Genomic DNA, 19,147 nt, shown 5'->3' with positions numbered 1-19,147 from the left:
ACTCAGCTAGACAGGGGAAGAGGACAGAGATGCTAAATGCCCACTCAGCTACACAGGGGAGGAGGACAGAGATGCTAAATACCCACTCAGCTAGACAGGGGAGGAGGACAGAGATGCTAAATGCCCACTCAGCTAGACAGGGGAAGAGGACAGAGACGCTAAATGCCCACTCAGCTAGACAGGGGAGGAGGACAGAGATGCTAAATGCCCACACAGCTAGACAGGGGAGGAGGACAGAGACGCTAAATGCCCACTCAGCTAGACAGGGGTTAGTGATTAGAATGTGGGGTTATACTGTGGGGTTAGGGGTTATTCTGTGGGGTTAGGGGTTAGACTGTGGGGTTAGGGGTTAGACTGTTACCTCTCAGCAGCTGCTCCTGTTTTACCAGTAGTCCCTGGTACTTCTTGAAGGCCTTCTCATGTTCCTTCCTCAAGGCCTGGTTGTCAGGGTCGTCTTCACGTAGTTACAGTCAAGGAAGGGTTCTGATTGACACACTGACTGACCGCAACAGAAAAGGAGGTACATGGGGAACTGACACACCATGGGACCCATTCATTTCCCACCGCAAACGTTCAGTTCTCATCACATAGAAAACGTTTGTTGTAGGAAATGAATGGGTTGAGTTATCATCGCTTAGGAAACCTGTGCAGGGGGTGTTCAATGTCAGTCCTAAACACTTGTGGTTTACATCCTCTCCTTCTAATCAGGGACAGACTCAGACCTGGGACACCAGGTGAGTGGACAGACTCAGACCTGGGACACCAGGTGAGTGGACAGACTCAGACCTTAACCCAGACCCTAACCCAGACCATAAACGCTAACCCAGACCATAAAACCTAACTCAGACCATAAACCCTAACCCAGACCATAACCCAGACACTAACCCAGACCATAAACCCTAACTCAGACCATAAACCCTAACCCAGACCATAAACCCTAACTCAGACCATAAACCCTAACTCAGACCATAAACCCTAACCCAGACCATAAACCCTAACCCAGACCATAAACCCTAACTCAGACCATAAACCCTAACCCTAACTCAGACCATAAACCCTAACTCAGACCATAAACCCTAACTCAGACCATAAACCCTAACCCAGACCATAAACCCTAACTCAGACCATAAACCCTAACCCAGACCATAAACCCTAACTCAGACCATAAACCCTAACTCAGACCATAAACCCTAACCCAGACCATAAACCCTAACCCAGACCATAAACCCTAACTCAGACCATAAACCCTAACCCTAACTCAGAACATAAACCCTAACTCAGACCATAAACCCTAACACAGACCATAAACCCTAACCCAGACCATAAACCCTAACCCAGACCATAAACCCTAACTCAGACCATAAACCCTAACCCTAACCCAGACCATAACCCTAACCCTAACCCAGACCCAGACCCTAACCCAGAACCTAACCCAGACCCTAACCAAGACCTTAACCCAGAACCTAACCCAGAACCTAACCCAGAACCTAACCCAGACCCAGACCCTAACCCAGACCCTAACTCTTACCCAGACCCAGACCCTAACCCAGACCCTAAACCAGAACCTAACCCAGAACCTAACCCAGAACCAGACCCTAACCCAGACCCTAACCCAGACCCAGACCCTAACCCAGAACCTAACCCAGACACTAACCCAGACCCTAACCCAGACACTAACCCAGACCCTAACCCAGACCCTAACTCTTACCCAGACCCTAACCCAGACCCTAACCCAGAACCAGACCCTAACCCAGACCCTAACCCAGAACCAGACCCTAACCCAGACCCTAACCCAGAACCTAACTCTTACCCAGACCCTAACCCAGACCCTAACCCAGAACCAGACCCTAACCCAGACCCTAACCCAGACCCTAACCCAGACCCTAACCCAGACCCTAACCCAGACACTAACCCAGACTCTAACCCAGACCCTAACCCAGACCCAGACCCAGACCCTAACCCAGACCCTAACCCAGATCCTAACCCAGACCATAAACCCAGAGCCTGAAGTGAAGGATATATGTCTTGGGTTAGGGTATATATGTCTTGGGTCATCTACCCTAACCCAGACCCTAACCCAGACCCTAACCCAGAACCTAACCCAGACCCAGACCCTAACCCAGACCCTAACCCAGACCCTAACCCAGACACTAACCCAGACCCTAACTCTTACCCAGACCCAGACCCTAACCCAGACCCAGACCCTAACCCAGACACTAACCCAGACCCTAACTCTTACCAAGACCCAGACCCTAACCCTAACCCAGACACTAACCCAGACCCTAACCCAGACCCAGACCCTAACCCAGACCCAGACCCAGACCCTAACCCTAACCCTAACTCAGACCCTAACCCAGACCCTAACCCAGACCCAGACCCTAACCCAGACCCTAACCCAGACCCTAACCCAGACCCTAACCCAGACCCTAACCCAGACCAAGACCCAGACCCAGACCCAGACCCTAACCCTAACCCAGACCCTAACCCAGAACCTAACCCAGACCCTAACTCTTACCCAGACCCAGACCCTAACTCAGACCCTAACCCAGAACCTAACCCAGACCCTAACCCAGACCCAGACCCTAACCCAGAACCTAACCCAGACCATAAACCCAGAGCCTGAAGTGAAGGATATGTCTTGGGTTAGGGTATATATGTCTTGGGTCATCTACCCTAACCCAGACCCTAACCCAGACCCTAACCCAGACCCAGACCCAGACCCTAACCCAGACCCTAACCCAGACCCTAACCCAGACCCAGACCCAGACCCTAACCCAGACCCTAACCCAGACCCTAACCCAGACCCTAACCCAGACCCAGACCCTAACCCAGACCCTAACCCAGACCCTAACCCAGACCCTAACCCAGACCCAGACCCTAACCCAGACCCTAACCCAGACCCTAACCCAGACCCTAACCCAGAACCTAACCCAGACCCAGACCCTAACCCAGACCCTAACCCAGACCCTAACCCAGACCCTAACCCAGACCTTAACCCAGACCCTAACCCAGACCCTAACCCAGACCCTAACCCAGACCCTAACCCAGACCCTAACCCAGAACCTAACCCAGACCCAGACCCTAACCCAGACCCTAACCCAGACCCTAACCCAGAACCTAACCCAGACCCAGACCCTAACCCAGACCCTAACCCAGACCCTAACCCAGAACCTAACCCAGACCCAGACCCTAACCCAGACCCTAACCCAGACCCTAACCCAGAACCGAACCCAGACCCTAACCCAGACCCTAACCCAGACACTAACCCAGACACTAACCCAGACCCTAACCCAGACCCTAACCCAGACCCTAACCCAGACCCTAACCCAGAACCTAACCCAGAACCTAACCCAGACCCAGACCCTAACCCAGACCCTAACCCAGACCCTAACCCAGAACCTAACCCAGACCCAGACCCTAACCCAGACCCTAACCCAGACACTAACCCAGACACTAACCCAGACCCTAACTCTTACCCAGACCCAGACCCTAACCCAGACCCTAACCCAGACACTAACCCAGACCCAGACCCTAACCCTAACCCAGACCCTAACCCAGACCCTAACCCAGACCCTAACCCAGACCCTAACCCAGACCCTAACCCAGACCCAGACCCTAACCCAGACCCTAACCCTAACCCAGACCCTAACCCAGACCCTAACCCAGACCCTAACCCAGACCCTAACCCAGACACTAACCCAGACACTAACCCAGACCCTAACTCTTACCCAGACACTAACCCAGACCCTAACCCAGACCCTAACCCAGACCCAGACCCAGACCCTAACCCAGACCCTAACCCAGACCCTAACCCAGACCCTAACCCAGACCCTAACCCAGACCCTAACCCAGACCCAGACCCTAACCCAGACCCTAACCCAGACCCTAACCCAGACCCTAACCCAGAACCTAACCCAGACCCAGACCCTAACCCAGACCCTAACCCAGACCCTAACCCAGAACCTAACCCAGACCCAGACCCTAACCCAGACCCTAACCCAGACCCTAACCCAGAACCTAACCCAGACCCAGACCCTAACCCAGACCCTAACCCAGACACTAACCCAGACCCTAACCCAGACCCTAACCCAGACCCTAACCCAGACCCTAACCCAGACCCTAACCCAGAACCTAACCCAGACCCAGACCCTAACCCAGACCCTAACCCAGACCCTAACCCAGAACCTAACCCAGACCCAGACCCTAACCCAGACCCTAACCCAGACACTAACCCAGACACTAACCCAGACCCTAACTCTTACCCAGACCCAGACCCTAACCCAGACCCTAACCCAGACACTAACCCAGACCCAGACCCTAACCCTAACCCAGACCCAGACCCTAACCCAGACCCTAACCCAGACCCTAACCCAGACCCTAACCCAGACCCAGACCCTAACCCAGACCCTAACCCTAACCCAGACCCTAACCCAGACCCTAACCCAGACCCTAACCCAGACCCTAACCCAGACCCTAACCCAGACACTAACCCAGACCCTAACTCTTACCCAGACACTAACCCAGGCCCTAACCCAGATACTAACCCAGACCATAAACCCAGACACTAACCCAGACACTAACCCAGACCCTAACCCAGACCATAACCCAGACACTAACCCAGACACTAACCCAGACACTAACCCAGACCATAAACCCAGACCCTAACCCAGACCCTAACCCAGACACTAACCCAGACACTAACCCAGACCATAAACCCAGACCCTAACCCAGAACCTAACCCAGACCCTAACTCTTACCCAGACACTAACCCAGACACTAACCCAGACCCTAACCCAGACACTAACCCAGACCCAGACCCTAACCCAGACCCTAACCCAGACCCTAACCCAGACCCTAACCCAGACCCTAACCCAGACACTAACCCAGACCCTAACCCAGACCCTAACCCAGACACTAACCCAGACACAAACCCAGACCCTAACCCAGACCCTAACCCAGACACTAACCCAGACCCAGACCCTACCCCAGAACCTAACCCAGACCCAGACACTAACCCAGACCCAGACCCTACCCCAGAACCTAACCCAGACCCAGACACTAACCCAGACCCTACCCCAGAACCTAACCCAGACCCAGACACTAACCCAGACCCAGACCCAGACCCTACCCCAGAACCTAACCCAGACCCTAACCCAGACACTAACCCAGACCCTAACCCAGACCCTAACCCAGACACTAACCCAGAGACTAACCCAGACACTAACCCAGACCCAGACCCTAACCCTAACTCTTACCCAGACCCTAACCCAGACCATAACCCAGACCATAAACCCAGACACTAACCCAGACACTAACCCAGACACTAACCCAGACACTAACCCTAACCCTTACCCAGACCCTAACCCAGACCCAGACCCTAACCCAGACACTAACCCTAACTCTTACCCAGACCCTAACCCAGACCCAGACCCTAACCCAGACCCTAACCCAGACCCTAACCCAGACCCTAACCCAGACACTAACCCAGACCCTAACTCTTACCCAGACACTAACCCAGACCATAAACCCAGACACTAACCCAGACACTAACCCAGACACTAACCAAGACCCTAACCCAGACCATAACCCAGACACTAACCCAGACACTAACCCAGACACTAACCCAGACACTAACCCAGACACTAACCCAGACCATAAACCCAGACCCTAACCCAGACCCTAACCCAGACCCTAACTCTTACCCAGACACTAACCCAGACCCTAACCCAGACCCTAACCCAGACCCTAACCCAGACCCTAACCCAGACCCTAACCCAGACACTAACCCAGACCCTAACCCAGACCCTAACCCAGACACTAACCCAGACCCTAACCCAGACCCTAACCCAGACCATAACCCAAACCCAGACCCTAACCCAGACCCTAACCCAGACCCTAACCCAGACCCTAACCCAGACACAAACCCAGACCCTAACCCAGACCCTAACCCAGACACTAACCCAGACCCAGACCCTACCCCAGAACCTAACCCAGACCCAGACACTAACCCAGACCCAGACCCTACCCCAGAACCTAACCCAGACCCAGACACTAACCCAGACCCTACCCCAGAACCTAACCCAGACCCAGACACTAACCCAGACCCTACCCCAGAACCTAACCCAGACCCAGAACCTAACCCAGATACAGACCCAGACACTAACCCAGACCCTAACCCAGACCCAGACCCAGACCCTAACCCAGAACCTAACCCAGACCCAGACCCAGACACTAACCCAGACCCAGACACTAACCCAGACCCAGACACTAACCCAGACCCAGACCCTAACCCAGACCCTAACCCAGAACCTAACCCAGACCCTAACCCAGACCCTAACCCAGAACCTAACCCAGACCATAACCCAGACCCAGACACTAACCCAGACACTAACCCAGACCCTAACCCAGACCCTAACCCTTACCCAGACCCAGACCCTAACCCAGACACTAACCCAGAACCTAACCCAGACACTAACCCAGAACCTAAACCCTAACACAGACCCTAACACTAACCCAGACACTAACCCAGACCCTAACCCAGACCATAAACCCTAACCCAGACCCTAACCTTAACCCAGACCCTAACCCAGACACTAACCCAGACCCTAACCCAGACCCTAACCCAGACCCTAACCCAGACCCTAACCTTAACCCAGACCCTAACCCAGAACCTAAACCCAGAGCCTGAAGTGAAGGATATATGTCTTGGTCTTCTTCTGCAGTTCGTCCTGCCAGAGGTCGTATCTCTTCAGTTCGTGTTCGATGACATTCATACACAGAGCTCCGATTTTATAGTGGGTCACCAGCCCATGGAACTGGGAGAAACTACATGGAGACAGAAGGATTAATACTGATATACTATAGTGGGTCACCAGCCCATGGAACTGGGAGAAACTACATGGAGATAGGAGGCTTAGGATTACAGGGTGAATACTGATATACTATAGGGTTAGAGGATTAATACTGATATACTAGACTGTACTATAGTATAGGGTTAGATAGTATAGGTCAACTGTAGGCCATGGAACTGGGAGAAGGTGGGGACAGAACAGGGGACAAGCAATTCATATACTGGAGGAACACTACTACCCAGAAGGCACTCTATTTCCTGTCTAGTCAGTGGTGAGACTTCCTGTCTAGTCAGTGGTGAGACTTCCTGTATAATCAGTGGTGATATTTCCTGTCTAGTCAGTGGTGAGACTTCCTGTCTAGTCAGTGGTGAGACTTCCTGTGTAATCAGTGGTGAGACTTCCTGTATAATCAGTGGTGAGACTTCCTGTATAATCAGTGGTGAGACTTCCTGTATAATCAGTGGTGAGACTTCCTGTCTAGTCAGTGGTGAGACTTCCTGTCTAGTCAGTGGTGAGACTTCCTGTATAATCAGTGGTGAGACTTCCTGTATAATCAGTGGTGAGACTTCCTGTATAATCAGTGGTGAGACTTCCTGTCTAGTCAGTGGTGAGACTTCCTGTCTAGTCAGTGGTGAGACTTCCTGTCTAGTCAGTGGTGAGACTTCCTGTATAATCAGTGGTGAGACTTCCTGTATAATCAGTGGTGAGACTTCCTGTCTAGTCAGTGGTGAGACTTCCTGTATAGTCAGTGGTGAGACTTCCTGTCTAGTCAGTGGTGAGACTTCCTGTATAGTCAGTGGTGAGACTTCCTGTATAGTCAGTGGTGAGACTTCCTGTATAATCAGTGGTGATATTTCCTGTGTAATCAGTGGTGAGACTTCCTGTATAATCAGTGGTGAGACTTCCTGTATAATCAGTGGTGATATTTCCTGTGTAATCAGTGGTGAGACTTCCTGTCTAGTCAGTGGGGAGACTTCCTGTATAATCAGTGGTGATATTTCCTGTGTAATCAGTGGTGAGACTTCCTGTATAATCAGTGGTGATATTTCCTGTATAATCAGTGGTGATATTTCCTGTGTAATCAGTGGTGAGACTTCCTGTGTAATCAGTGGTGAGACTTCCTGTATAATCAGTGGTGATATTTCCTGTGTAATCAGAGGTGAGACTTCCTGTATAATCAGTGGTGATATTTCCTGTGTAATCAGTGGTGATATTTCCTGTGTAGTCAGTGGTGAGATTTCCTGTATAATCAGTGGTGATATTTCCTGTGTAATCAGTGGTGAGACTTCCTGTGTAATCAGTGGTGAGACTTCCTGTATAATCAGTGGTGATATTTCCTGTGTAATCAGTGGTGAGACTTCCTGTATAATCAGTGGTGAGACTTCCTGTGTAATCAGTGGTGAGACTTCCTGTGTAATCAGTGGTGAGACTTCCTGTGTAATCAGTGGTGATATTTTCTGTGTAATCAGTGGTGAGACTTCCTGTGTAATCAGTGGTGAGACTTCCTGTGTAATCAGTGGTGAGACTTCCTGTATAATCAGTGGTGAGACTTCCTGTGTAATCAGTGGTGATATTTTCTGTGTAATCAGTGGTGAGACTTCCTGTGTAATCAGTGGTGAGACTTCCTGTGTAATCAGTGGTGAGACTTCCTGTGTAATCAGTGGTGAGACTTCCTGTATAATCAGTGGTGATATTTCCTGTATAATCAGTGGTGAGACTTCCTGTATAATCAGTGGTGATATTTCCTGTATAATCAGTGGTGAGATTTCCTGTGTAATCAGTGGTGATATTTCCTGTATAATCAGTGGTGACCTGTCATTCAGGGCAGGTGGGGCATGTTATTTTGGCATTAATACGTGTCACAGATCAGTTTGCAAACAATGTAAATAAATAAATAAATATATATCATTGAGTTAATAAAGTCGCATATGGTCTCTTTTTTGCGTTCTTGAATAAGGCAGCTCCAAAACACAGGTGTTTCAGGTGTTTCAGCCCACCTCAACTCTGTGGTTGGTGGGCCAGCCAGCGGAAAATACAGAGCGCAGGGGTTGGTAATGTTCTCTAGTTGCGCCGTGATTGGCTCAGTGTTCTGTCACTCGTGTTGCGCCGTGATTGGCTCAGTGTTCTGTCACTCGTGGGAACACTACGTCGCCTTCAACATCTACAGGGAGAGCTACAAAATTCAAGCCCCCTTGGGTGCTGCCATAGAGTTACATTAGAAGTGCCCATCCAAGAAGGCTCAAGGTCATTGGCCACAGATTAAAGACGTCAAATCTACAGTAGCTTTGATTGGACTGTCAACATCAAGCTAGACAAGCAGTCGTCGTCATGAATCAAGTCGACAATCAACTGGCAAAATCCTTTTCAATCCTTGTCATATGACGAGAAATTATGAATAAAAATGATGGTATCGCTGCTCATCGGCCATAAACATTGCAAATTCAACAATGAGTGGCTTGGAAGGAATCCGTGGCTAACTGCAAGCATTGCAAAGCAATCACTAGCCTGCTATTCAGTGGAGTGGATGTGTGGTCCAAGTCTGGATTTAAGGGCTTCTTTTCCAAGGTTAAAAGGATAAACATTCAACATTGGCCGTGCTGTCAATCCAGCATGACTTCTGCCGCTTTCAAAAACAACTGGAAATTCGGAACCGGAGGATCTGAGCCCTAGGACCATGCCTCAGGACTACCTGGCATGATGACTCCTTGCTGTCCCCAGTCCACCTAGCCTTGCTGCTGCTCCAGTTTCAACTGTTCTGCCTGCGGCTAAGGAACCCTGACCTGTTCACCGGACGTGCTACCTGTCCCAGACCTGCTGTTTTCAACTCTCTAGAGACCGCAGGAGCGGTAGAAATACTCTTAATGATCGGCTATGAAAAGCTAACTGACATTTACTCCTGAGGTACTGACCTGCTGCACCCTCGACAACTACTGTGATTATTATTATTTGACCATGCTGTTCATTTATGAACATTTATTCTAGTTCCGGTGGTTTATTCTAGTTCCGGTGGTTTATTCTAGTTCGGGTGGTTTATTCTAGTTCCGGTGGTTTATTCTAGTTTTGGTGGTTTATTCTAGTTTTGGTGGTTTATTCTAGTTCCGGTGGTTTATTCTAGTTCCGGTGGTTTATTCTAGTTCCGGTGGTTTATTCTAGTTCCGGTGGTTTATTCTAGTTCCGGTGGTTTATTCTAGTTCCGGTGGTTTATTCTAGTTCCGGTGGTTTATTCTAGTTCCGGTGGTTTATTCTAGTTCGGGTGGTTTATTCTAGTTCCGGTGGTTTATTCTAGTTTTGGTGGTTTATTCTAGTTCCGGTGGTTTATTCTAGTTCCGGTGGTTTATTCTAGTTCCGGTGGTTTATTCTAGTTCCGGTGGTTTATTCTAGTTCCGGTGGTTTATTCTAGTTCCGGTGGTTTATTCTAGTTCCGGTGGTTTATTCTAGTTCCGGTGGTTTATTCTAGTTTTGGTGGTTTGTTCTAGTTTTGGTGGTTTATTCTAGTTCCGGTGGTTTATTCTAGTTCCGGTGGTTTATTCTAGTTCCGGTGGTTTATTCTAGCTTCGGTGGTTTATTTTAGACAATCGCCACATTTTCTGTTCTGAACCAGATGAATTCAACAGCAGGATAACGACAGCGCAGACAGTTTGTTTTTATTTATTCTGAATAAAATAATAAACGTGTATTCATTAGAAGTGTTCCTCTAGTAGAGAAGGAGACTGTACTGGAACGTGTATTCATTAGAAGTGTTCCTCTAGTAGAGGAGGAGACTGTACTGGAACGTGTATTCATTAGAAGTGTTCCTCTAGTAGAGAAGGAGACTGTACTGGAACGTGTATTCATTAGAAGTGTTCCTCTAGTAGAGAAGGAGACTGTACTGGAACGTGTATTCATTAGAAGTGTTCCTCTAGTAGAGGAGGAGACTGTACTGGAACGTGTATTCATTAGAAGTGTTCCTCTAGTAGAGAAGGAGACTGTACTGGAACGTGTATTCATTAGAAGTGTTCCTCTAGTAGAGGAGGAGACTGTACTGGAACGTGTATTCATTAGAAGTGTTCCTCTAGTAGAGAAGGAGACTGTACTGGAACGTGTATTCATTAGAAGTGTTCCTCTAGTAGAGGAGGAAACTGTACTGGATATATAATACAGTTGAATCAGATGAACAGCAGATGGCAGTCTTCAATAAGCCTGAATAGAAATGTAGCGTTTACACTCCACTACCACTGAACGGAACAACAGAAAAGCCAAAGGCCTTCTGAGTAAAGCCGTCTTATAAAGTAGCAAATGGGGCGGCAGGTGAGACTAGCAGTTAGAAAGGCCAGCCAGCAACACGGTGGGTTACGAGTCAACAGGACAAAAGTGGTCTGTCCCAAATCTGTCTCTCCCCTTCTCCTACCTCTTCTCCCTCCCCGCCCATCCCCTCTAGTATTTACCTGGAGAAGCAGAAGAAAACATAGATGATGGTGGTGGCAAGCTCAACACTCTGCTTCCAGTCCTCCCGGAGCACTCTGGCCAGGGCGCCGAGAGCCGTTTCTACAGGACAGAGAGACACACACAGAACCTGAGACATACGGAGCCAGAGCAGGGCCACGGTCCCGATGGTTTACACTTTAATGCAATGTTATGCATATAGTGCACGCCGTCTCAATCTCTCCTTACCATTCTGTAGTAGTTCATCCAGGTTGTCAGGGTTCCTGGCCAGGTGTAGGATGAGTGTAGCTCCTTTCACCTTCTCCTCCATACCTTCATACAGCAGCTCTACATACTCGTCCACCTTGTTGATGTTAGCCTCCTCGTCTATCTAGAGCAGAGAGACACCATGTTGATGTTAGCCTCCTCATCTATCTAGAACAGAGAGAGACACCATGTTGATGTTAGCCTCCTCATCTATCTAGAACAGAGAGACACCATGTTGATGTTAGCCTCCTCATCTATCTAGAGCAGAGAGACACCATGTTGATGTTAGCCTCCTCGTCTATCTAGAACAGAGAGACACCATGTTGATGTTAGCCTCCTCATCTATCTAGAGCAGAGAGACACCATGTTGATGTTAGCCTCCTCATCTATCTAGAACAGAGAGAGACCATGTTGATATTAGCCTCCTCATCTATCTAGAACAGAGAGAGACCATGTTGATGTTAGCCTCCTCATCTATCTAGAACAGAGAGACACCATGTTGATGTTAGCCTCCTCATCTATCTAGAACAGAGAGACACCATGTTGATGTTAGCCTCCTCATCTATCTAGAACAGAGAGAGACCATGTTGATGTTAGCCTCCTCGTCTATCTAGAGCAGAGAGACACCATGTTGATGTTAGCCTCCTCATCTATCTAGAACAGAGAGAGACACCATGTTGATGTTAGCCTCCTCATCTATCTAGAACAGAGAGACACCATGTTGATGTTAGCCTCCTCATCTATCTAGAGCAGAGAGACACCATGTTGATGTTAGCCTCCTCGTCTATCTAGAACAGAGAGACACCATGTTGATGTTAGCCTCCTCATCTATCTAGAGCAGAGAGACACCATGTTGATGTTAGCCTCCTCATCTATCTAGAACAGAGAGAGACCATGTTGATATTAGCCTCCTCATCTATCTAGAGCAGAGAGACACCATGTTGATGTTAGCCTCCTCATCTATCTAGAACAGAGAGACACCATGTTGATGTTAGCCTCCTCATCTATCTAGAGCAGAGAGACACCATGTTGATGTTAGCCTCCTCATCTATCTAGAACAGAGAGAGACCATGTTGATATTAGCCTCCTCATCTATCTAGAGCAGAGACACCATGTTGATGTTAGCCTCCTCATCTATCTAGAACAGAGAGACACCATGTTGATGTTAGCCTCCTCATCTATCTAGAGCAGAGAGACACCATGTTGATGTTAGCCTCCTCATCTATCTAGAACAGAGAGAGACCATGTTGATATTAGCCTCCTCATCTATCTAGAGCAGAGAGACACCATGTTGATGTTAGCCTCATCTATCTAGAGCAGAGAGACACCATGTTGATGTTAGCCTCCTCATCTATCTAGAACAGAGAGACACCATGTTGATGTTAGCCTCCTCATCTATCTAGAGCAGAGAGACACCATGTTGATGTTAGCCTCATCTATCTAGAGCAGAGAGACACCATGTTGATGTTAGCCTCCTCATCTATCTAGAACAGAGAGACACCATGTTGATGTTAGCCTCCTCGTCTATCTAGAGCAGAGAGACACCATGTTGACATTAGCCTCATCTATCTAGAACAGACACACCATGTTGATGTTAGCCTCCTCATCTATCTAGAGCAGAGAGACCATGGTGATGTTAGCCTCCTCATCTATCTAGAACAGAGAGACACCATGTTGATGTTAGCCTCCTCATCTATCTAGAACAGACACACCATGTTGATGTTAGCCTCCTCATCTATCTAGAACAGAGAGACACCATGTTGATATTAGCCTCCTCATCTATCTAGAGCAGAGAGACACCATGTTGATGTTAGCCTCCTCATCTATCTAGAACAGAGACACCATGTTGATGTTAGCCTCCTCCTCTATCTAGAACAGAGAGACACCATGTTGATGTTAGCCTCCTCATCTATCTAGAACAGAGAGACACCATGTTGATGTTAGCCTCCTCATCTATCTAGAACAGAGAGACACCATGTTGATATTAGCCTCCTCGTCTATCTAGAGCAGAGACACCATGTTGATGTTAGCCTCCTCATCTATCTAGAACAGAGAGACACCATGTTGATGTTAGCCTCCTCATCTATCTAGAACAGAGAGACACCATGTTGATGTTAGCCTCCTCATCTATCTAGAACAGAGAGACACCTTGTTGATGTTAGCCTCCTCATCTATCTAGAACAGAGAGACACCATGTTGATTTTAGCCTCCTCATCTATCTAGTAAAATGTATATTATTAGCATTGTTGACTTTAGCCTCCTCATCTATCTAGTAAAATATCTAGTAAAATGTATATTATTAGCATTATTATTAGCAGAGTTCCCTTTACTCACCTCCATTCCGTCAAATGGAGTTAGGTCTCTTGGTTTCACCACTCTCTTCTCTGCTGCAGAGAAATGGAATGAGTCACTGGTTAACATAGAACTAAACTGTTATAGCATAGACCGTACAGTGGAATGAGTCACTGGTTAACATAGAACTAAACTGTTATAGCATAGACCGTACAGTGGAATGATTCACTGGTTAACATAGAACTAAACTGTTATAGCATAGACCGTACAGTGGAATGATTCACTGGTTAACATAGAACTAAACTGTTATAGCATAGACCGTACAGTGGAATGATTCACTGGTTAACATAGAACTAAACTGTTATAGCATAGACCTTACAGTGGAATGATTCACTGGTTAACATAGAACTAAACTGTTATAGCATAGACCGTACAGTGGAATGATTCACTGGTTAACATAGAACTAAACTGTTATAGCATAGACCGTACAGTGGAATGAGTCCCTGGTTAACATAGAACTAAACTGTTATAGCATAGACCTTACAGTGGAATGATTCACTGGTTAACATAGAACTAAACTGTTATAGCATAGACCGTACAGTGGAATGATTCACTGGTTAACATAGAACTAAACTGTTATAGCATAGACCGTACAGTGGAATGAGTCACTGGTTAACATAGAACTAAACTGTTATAGCATAGACCTGGAATGACACAATAACTCCAACTGTTTCCTAAACTATGTGTTTGTACTATAGTTTATCTGTGGTATGTGTTTCAGAGGGGACAGTTGATGCTCACCTTTCCCGCTGGCCTTCTTGCGGTTCTGTAGATAGAAGAGCAGCTGCTCCACCTCCGACAGCTTGGAGGGATGGATGAGTTTACACTCCTCAACCACCTTACGGGCCAGCGCTGCAATGTCTGTGTTCGTATTCAGGCTCTTCAGACGAATACTGACAGGGAGGCAGTGAGACAGTACAGTAGAATATAATCGAGGGCAATATAATCGAGGGGAATGGAATAGAATAGAGGGTAATGGAATAGAATACAGAGTAATGGAATAGAATAGAGGAATATAATACAGGGTAATGGAATAGAATTGAGTAATATAATAGAGGGTAATGGAATAGAGGGGAATATAATACAGGGTAATGGAATAGAATAGAGGAATATAATACAGGGTAATGGAATAGAATAGAGGAATATAATACAGGGTAATGGAATAGAATAGAGGAATATAATACAGAGTAATGGAATAGAATAGAGGAATATAATACAGGGTAATGGAATAGAATAGAGGAATATAATACAGAGTAATGGAATAGAATAGAGGAATATAATACAGAGTAATGGAATAGAATAGAGGAATATAATACAGGGTAATGGAATAGAATAGAGAAATATAATACAGAGTAATGGAATAGAATAGAGGAATATAATACAGAGTAATGGAATAGAATAGAGGAATATAATACAGAGTAATGGAATAGAATAGAGGAATATAATACAGGGTAATGGAATAGAATAGAGGAATATAATCCAGAGTAATGGAATAGAATAGAGGAATATAATCCAGGGTAATGGAATAGAATAGAGGAATATAATACAGAGTAATGGAATAGAATAGAGGAATAGAATACAGGGTAATGGAATAGAATAGAGGAATATAATACAGAGTAATGGAATAGAATAGAGGAATATAATCCAGGGTAATGGAATAGAATAGAGGAATATAATACAGGGTAATGGAATAGAATAGAGGGGAATATAATACAGGGTAATGGAATAGAATAGAGGGGAATATAATACAGGGTAATGGAATAGAATAGAGGGTAATAGAACAGAGGGGAATATACTAGAGGGTAATGGAATTGAATAGAACATAGGGGAATAGAACAGAGGGCAATGGAATAGAAGGGAATAGAATAGAGGGGAATAGAATAGTGTTAATGGAATAGAATAGAATAGAGGGTAATGGTATAGAATAGAGGGGAATATAATACAGGGTAATGCAATATAATACAATGGAATAGAATAGAGGATAATGGAATAGAATAGAGGGTAATGAAATAGAAATAGATGGGAATACAATAGAGGAGAATATAATACAATAGAGGAGAATAGAATAGAGGAGAATAGAATAGAGGAGAATAGAATACAATAGAGGATAATAGAATAGGGGAGAATAGAATAGAATAGAGGATAATAGAATAGGGGAGAATAGAATATGGGAGAATAGAATAGAATAGAGGATAATAGAATAGGGGAGAATAGAATAGAGGAGAATAGAATAGGGGAGAATAGAATAGAATAGAGGATAATAGAATAGGGGAGAATAGAATAGAATAGAGGAGAATAGAATAGGGGAGAATAGAATAGAGGAGAATAGAATAGGGGAGAATAGAATAGAATAGAGGATAATAGAATAGGGGAGAATAGAATATGGGAGAATAGAATAGAGGAGAATAGAATAGAGGAGAATAGAATAGAGGAGAATAGAATAGGGGAGAATAGAATAGAGGAGAATAGAATAGAGGAGAATAGAAGAGGAGAATAGAATAGAATAGAGGAGAATAGAATAGGGGAGAATAGAATAGAGGAGAATAGAATAGAGTAGAATAGAATAGAGGAGAATAGAAAAGAATAGAGGAGAATAGAATAGGGGAGAATAGAATAGAGGAGAATAGAATAGGGGAGAATAGAATAGAATAGAGGGGAATAGAAATAGAGGAGAATAGAATAGGGGAGAATAGAATAGAGGAGAATAGAATAGAGGAGAATAGAATAGGGGAGAATAGAATAGGGGAGAATAGAATAGAGGAGAATAGAATAGAGGAGAATAGAATAGAGGAGAATAGAATAGAATAGAGGAGAATAGAATAGAGGAGAATAGAATAGGGGAGAATAGAATAGGGGAGAATAGAATAGAGGGGAATAGAAATAGAGGAGAATAGAATAGGGGAGAATAGAATAGAGGAGAATAGAATAGAGGAGAATAGAATAGGGGAGAATAGAATAGAGGAGAATAGAATAGAGGAGAATAGAATAGAGGAGAATAGAATAGGGGAGAATAGAATAGAGGAGAATAGAATAGAGGAGAATAGAATAGAGGAGAATAGAATAGAATAGAGGAGAATAGAATAGGGGAGAATAGAATAGAGGAGAATAGAATAGGGGAGAATAGAATAGAATAGAGGGGAATAGAAATAGAGGAGAATAGAATAGGGGAGAATAGAATAGAGGAGAATAGAATAGAGGAGAATAGAATAGGGGAGAATAGAATAGAGGAGAATAGAATAGAGGAGAATAGAATAGAGGAGAATAGAATAGAATAGAATAGAGGGGAATAGAATAGAGGAGAATAGAATAGAATAGAGGGGAATAGAATAGAGGAGAATAGAATAGAGGAGAATAGAATAGGGGAGAATAGAATAGAATAGAGGGGAATAGAATAGAGGAGAATAGAATAGAATAGAGGGGAATAGAATACAATAGAGGGGAATAGAATAGAATTAGACTAGCTACAATTCCCCAGCAACATCTCTCATTTTATCAAAGAAGGTGGCAGGGCCAGACTATATAAATCACAGACTGTGATTTCAGACCAAAACACCACATATCATTTACACCGTTTGTTGACTGTGCTGACACCATGCTTACATCTTCTGACACTTCTTGCGGTCTCCCAGCATCTCGTCTCCGGTCTCTCCAAGGATGGTCGCCTCCACCTCATACTGAACAACCAGGGCTTTCTCTGTAGGGTGCACGTCCAGGCTACCACCCTTCACTTTCCTGCGGTTATCATAAGGAAGAATAATATATTTTAGTTAACTTTTCCTTTTTAAAATGTACTTTAGAATCAACTAACTTGACCGCATTTGACTGCAATGCATAAATATGACAGCTAGCTAGCGAGGCTAATTATTGTCCACGCCCATTGATGGGGTGGACTGAGATTTGTTCTCTTATCACAGCTGTTGTTGACGTTGCCGCATCCGGGCAGATACAAAACAACATTAATTAAGAACAACACAATGTCTACATGTAACATTTTATCTTTATCTTTAAGTAACAAAATAAGTAGGCTACTGTAGGCTAGCTAGCTATACGATTAGCATGCCAATTAACTAGCTAGGTGGTATGCTGCTAGCATGATAAGGCTTTACATTATTGTTTACATTCCCAGCGAGATACAGAACAGATTGAAGAAATGACAGCTTCATCTTTACCGTTTCAGATAGCGTGCATCCTCCGACTGCATCTTATGCTCTTTATATGAAACCAAAGATGCCTTTTCTAATAGAATCACAGCGAAAATCACTGACCAGGAAAACGTTGACACCAAGTGGCGGTGTTATTAGAATGAACTCTCTTTCCCAGAATGCATTGTGTTGGAAAGAGGAAAAGGGCTGGTTTGATACCTTAATGTTCTTGTGCGCTCTCTACAGGCAAGACACAGTGGCGCAGCAAAATTAAGAATAAACAGTTCATTCCATGGGTGGTTTGATAGTGAAGCATGGTAATAATGAGCAGTTTTATGGTCTCACATTGTAACTAAACACTAACCCTCTCACCTGTACCTTATAACACTAACCCTCTCACCTGTACCTTATAACACTAACCCTCTCACCTGTACTTTATAACCATAACCCTCTCACCTGTACCTTATAACACTAACCCTCTCACCTGCACTTTATAACCATAACCCTCTCACCTGTACCTTATAACCCTAACCCTCTCACCTGTACCTTATAACCCTAACCCTCTCACCTGTACCTTATAACACTAACCCTCTCACCTGTACCTTATAACCCTAACCCTCTCACCTGTACCTTATAACACTAACCCTCTCACCTGTACTTTATAACCATAACCCTCTCACCTGTACCTTATAACACTAACCCTCTCACCTGTACCTTATAACCCTAACCCTCTCACCTGTACCTTATAACACTAACCCTCTCACCTGTACCTTATAACACTAACCCTCTCACCTGTACTTTATAACCATAACCCTCTCACCTGTACCTTATAACACTAACCCTCTCACCTGTACTTTATAACCATAACCCTCTCACCTGTACCTTATAACACTAACCCTCTCACCTGTACTTTATAACCATAACCCTCTCACCTGTACCTTATAACACTAACCCTCTCACCTGTACCTTATAACACTAACCCTCTCACCTGTACCTTATAACACTAACCCTCTCACCTGTACCTTACAACACTAACCCTCTCACCTGTACCTTATAACACTAACCCTCTCATCCTGTACCTTATAACACTAACCCTCTCATCTGTACCTTACAACACTAACCCTCTCACCTGTA

The 19,147-nt window shown here is 45.5% G+C and overlaps 1 protein-coding gene across 1 annotated transcript in view; it reads right to left on the bottom strand.

The window, feature by feature from the left end:
- Positions 1 to 18,183, bottom strand: part of LOC129813668 (kinesin-associated protein 3-like) — a 77,135-nt gene extending 58,952 nt beyond the window's left edge. Inside the window, exons 1-8 of the mRNA XM_055866064.1 lie at positions 18,041 to 18,183; positions 17,472 to 17,603; positions 14,613 to 14,764; positions 13,854 to 13,906; positions 11,502 to 11,643; positions 11,276 to 11,375; positions 6,701 to 6,825; positions 362 to 460 (exon numbers count right to left, since the gene is read on the bottom strand). Of these exons, the coding sequence (XP_055722039.1) occupies positions 362 to 460; positions 6,701 to 6,825; positions 11,276 to 11,375; positions 11,502 to 11,643; positions 13,854 to 13,906; positions 14,613 to 14,764; positions 17,472 to 17,603; positions 18,041 to 18,072 (835 nt within the window). The 5' untranslated portion in view covers positions 18,073 to 18,183. The remainder of the gene's footprint in view (positions 1 to 361; positions 461 to 6,700; positions 6,826 to 11,275; positions 11,376 to 11,501; positions 11,644 to 13,853; positions 13,907 to 14,612; positions 14,765 to 17,471; positions 17,604 to 18,040) is intronic.
- Between the last annotated feature and the right edge of the window lie 964 nt (positions 18,184 to 19,147).

This window comes from Salvelinus fontinalis, chromosome 17, assembly GCF_029448725.1.
Source record: "Salvelinus fontinalis isolate EN_2023a chromosome 17, ASM2944872v1, whole genome shotgun sequence".
Taxonomy (NCBI): domain Eukaryota; kingdom Metazoa; phylum Chordata; class Actinopteri; order Salmoniformes; family Salmonidae; genus Salvelinus; species Salvelinus fontinalis.
Note: the sequence above shows the minus strand (reverse complement) of the source record. Positions and strands in the feature narration are given on the sequence as shown.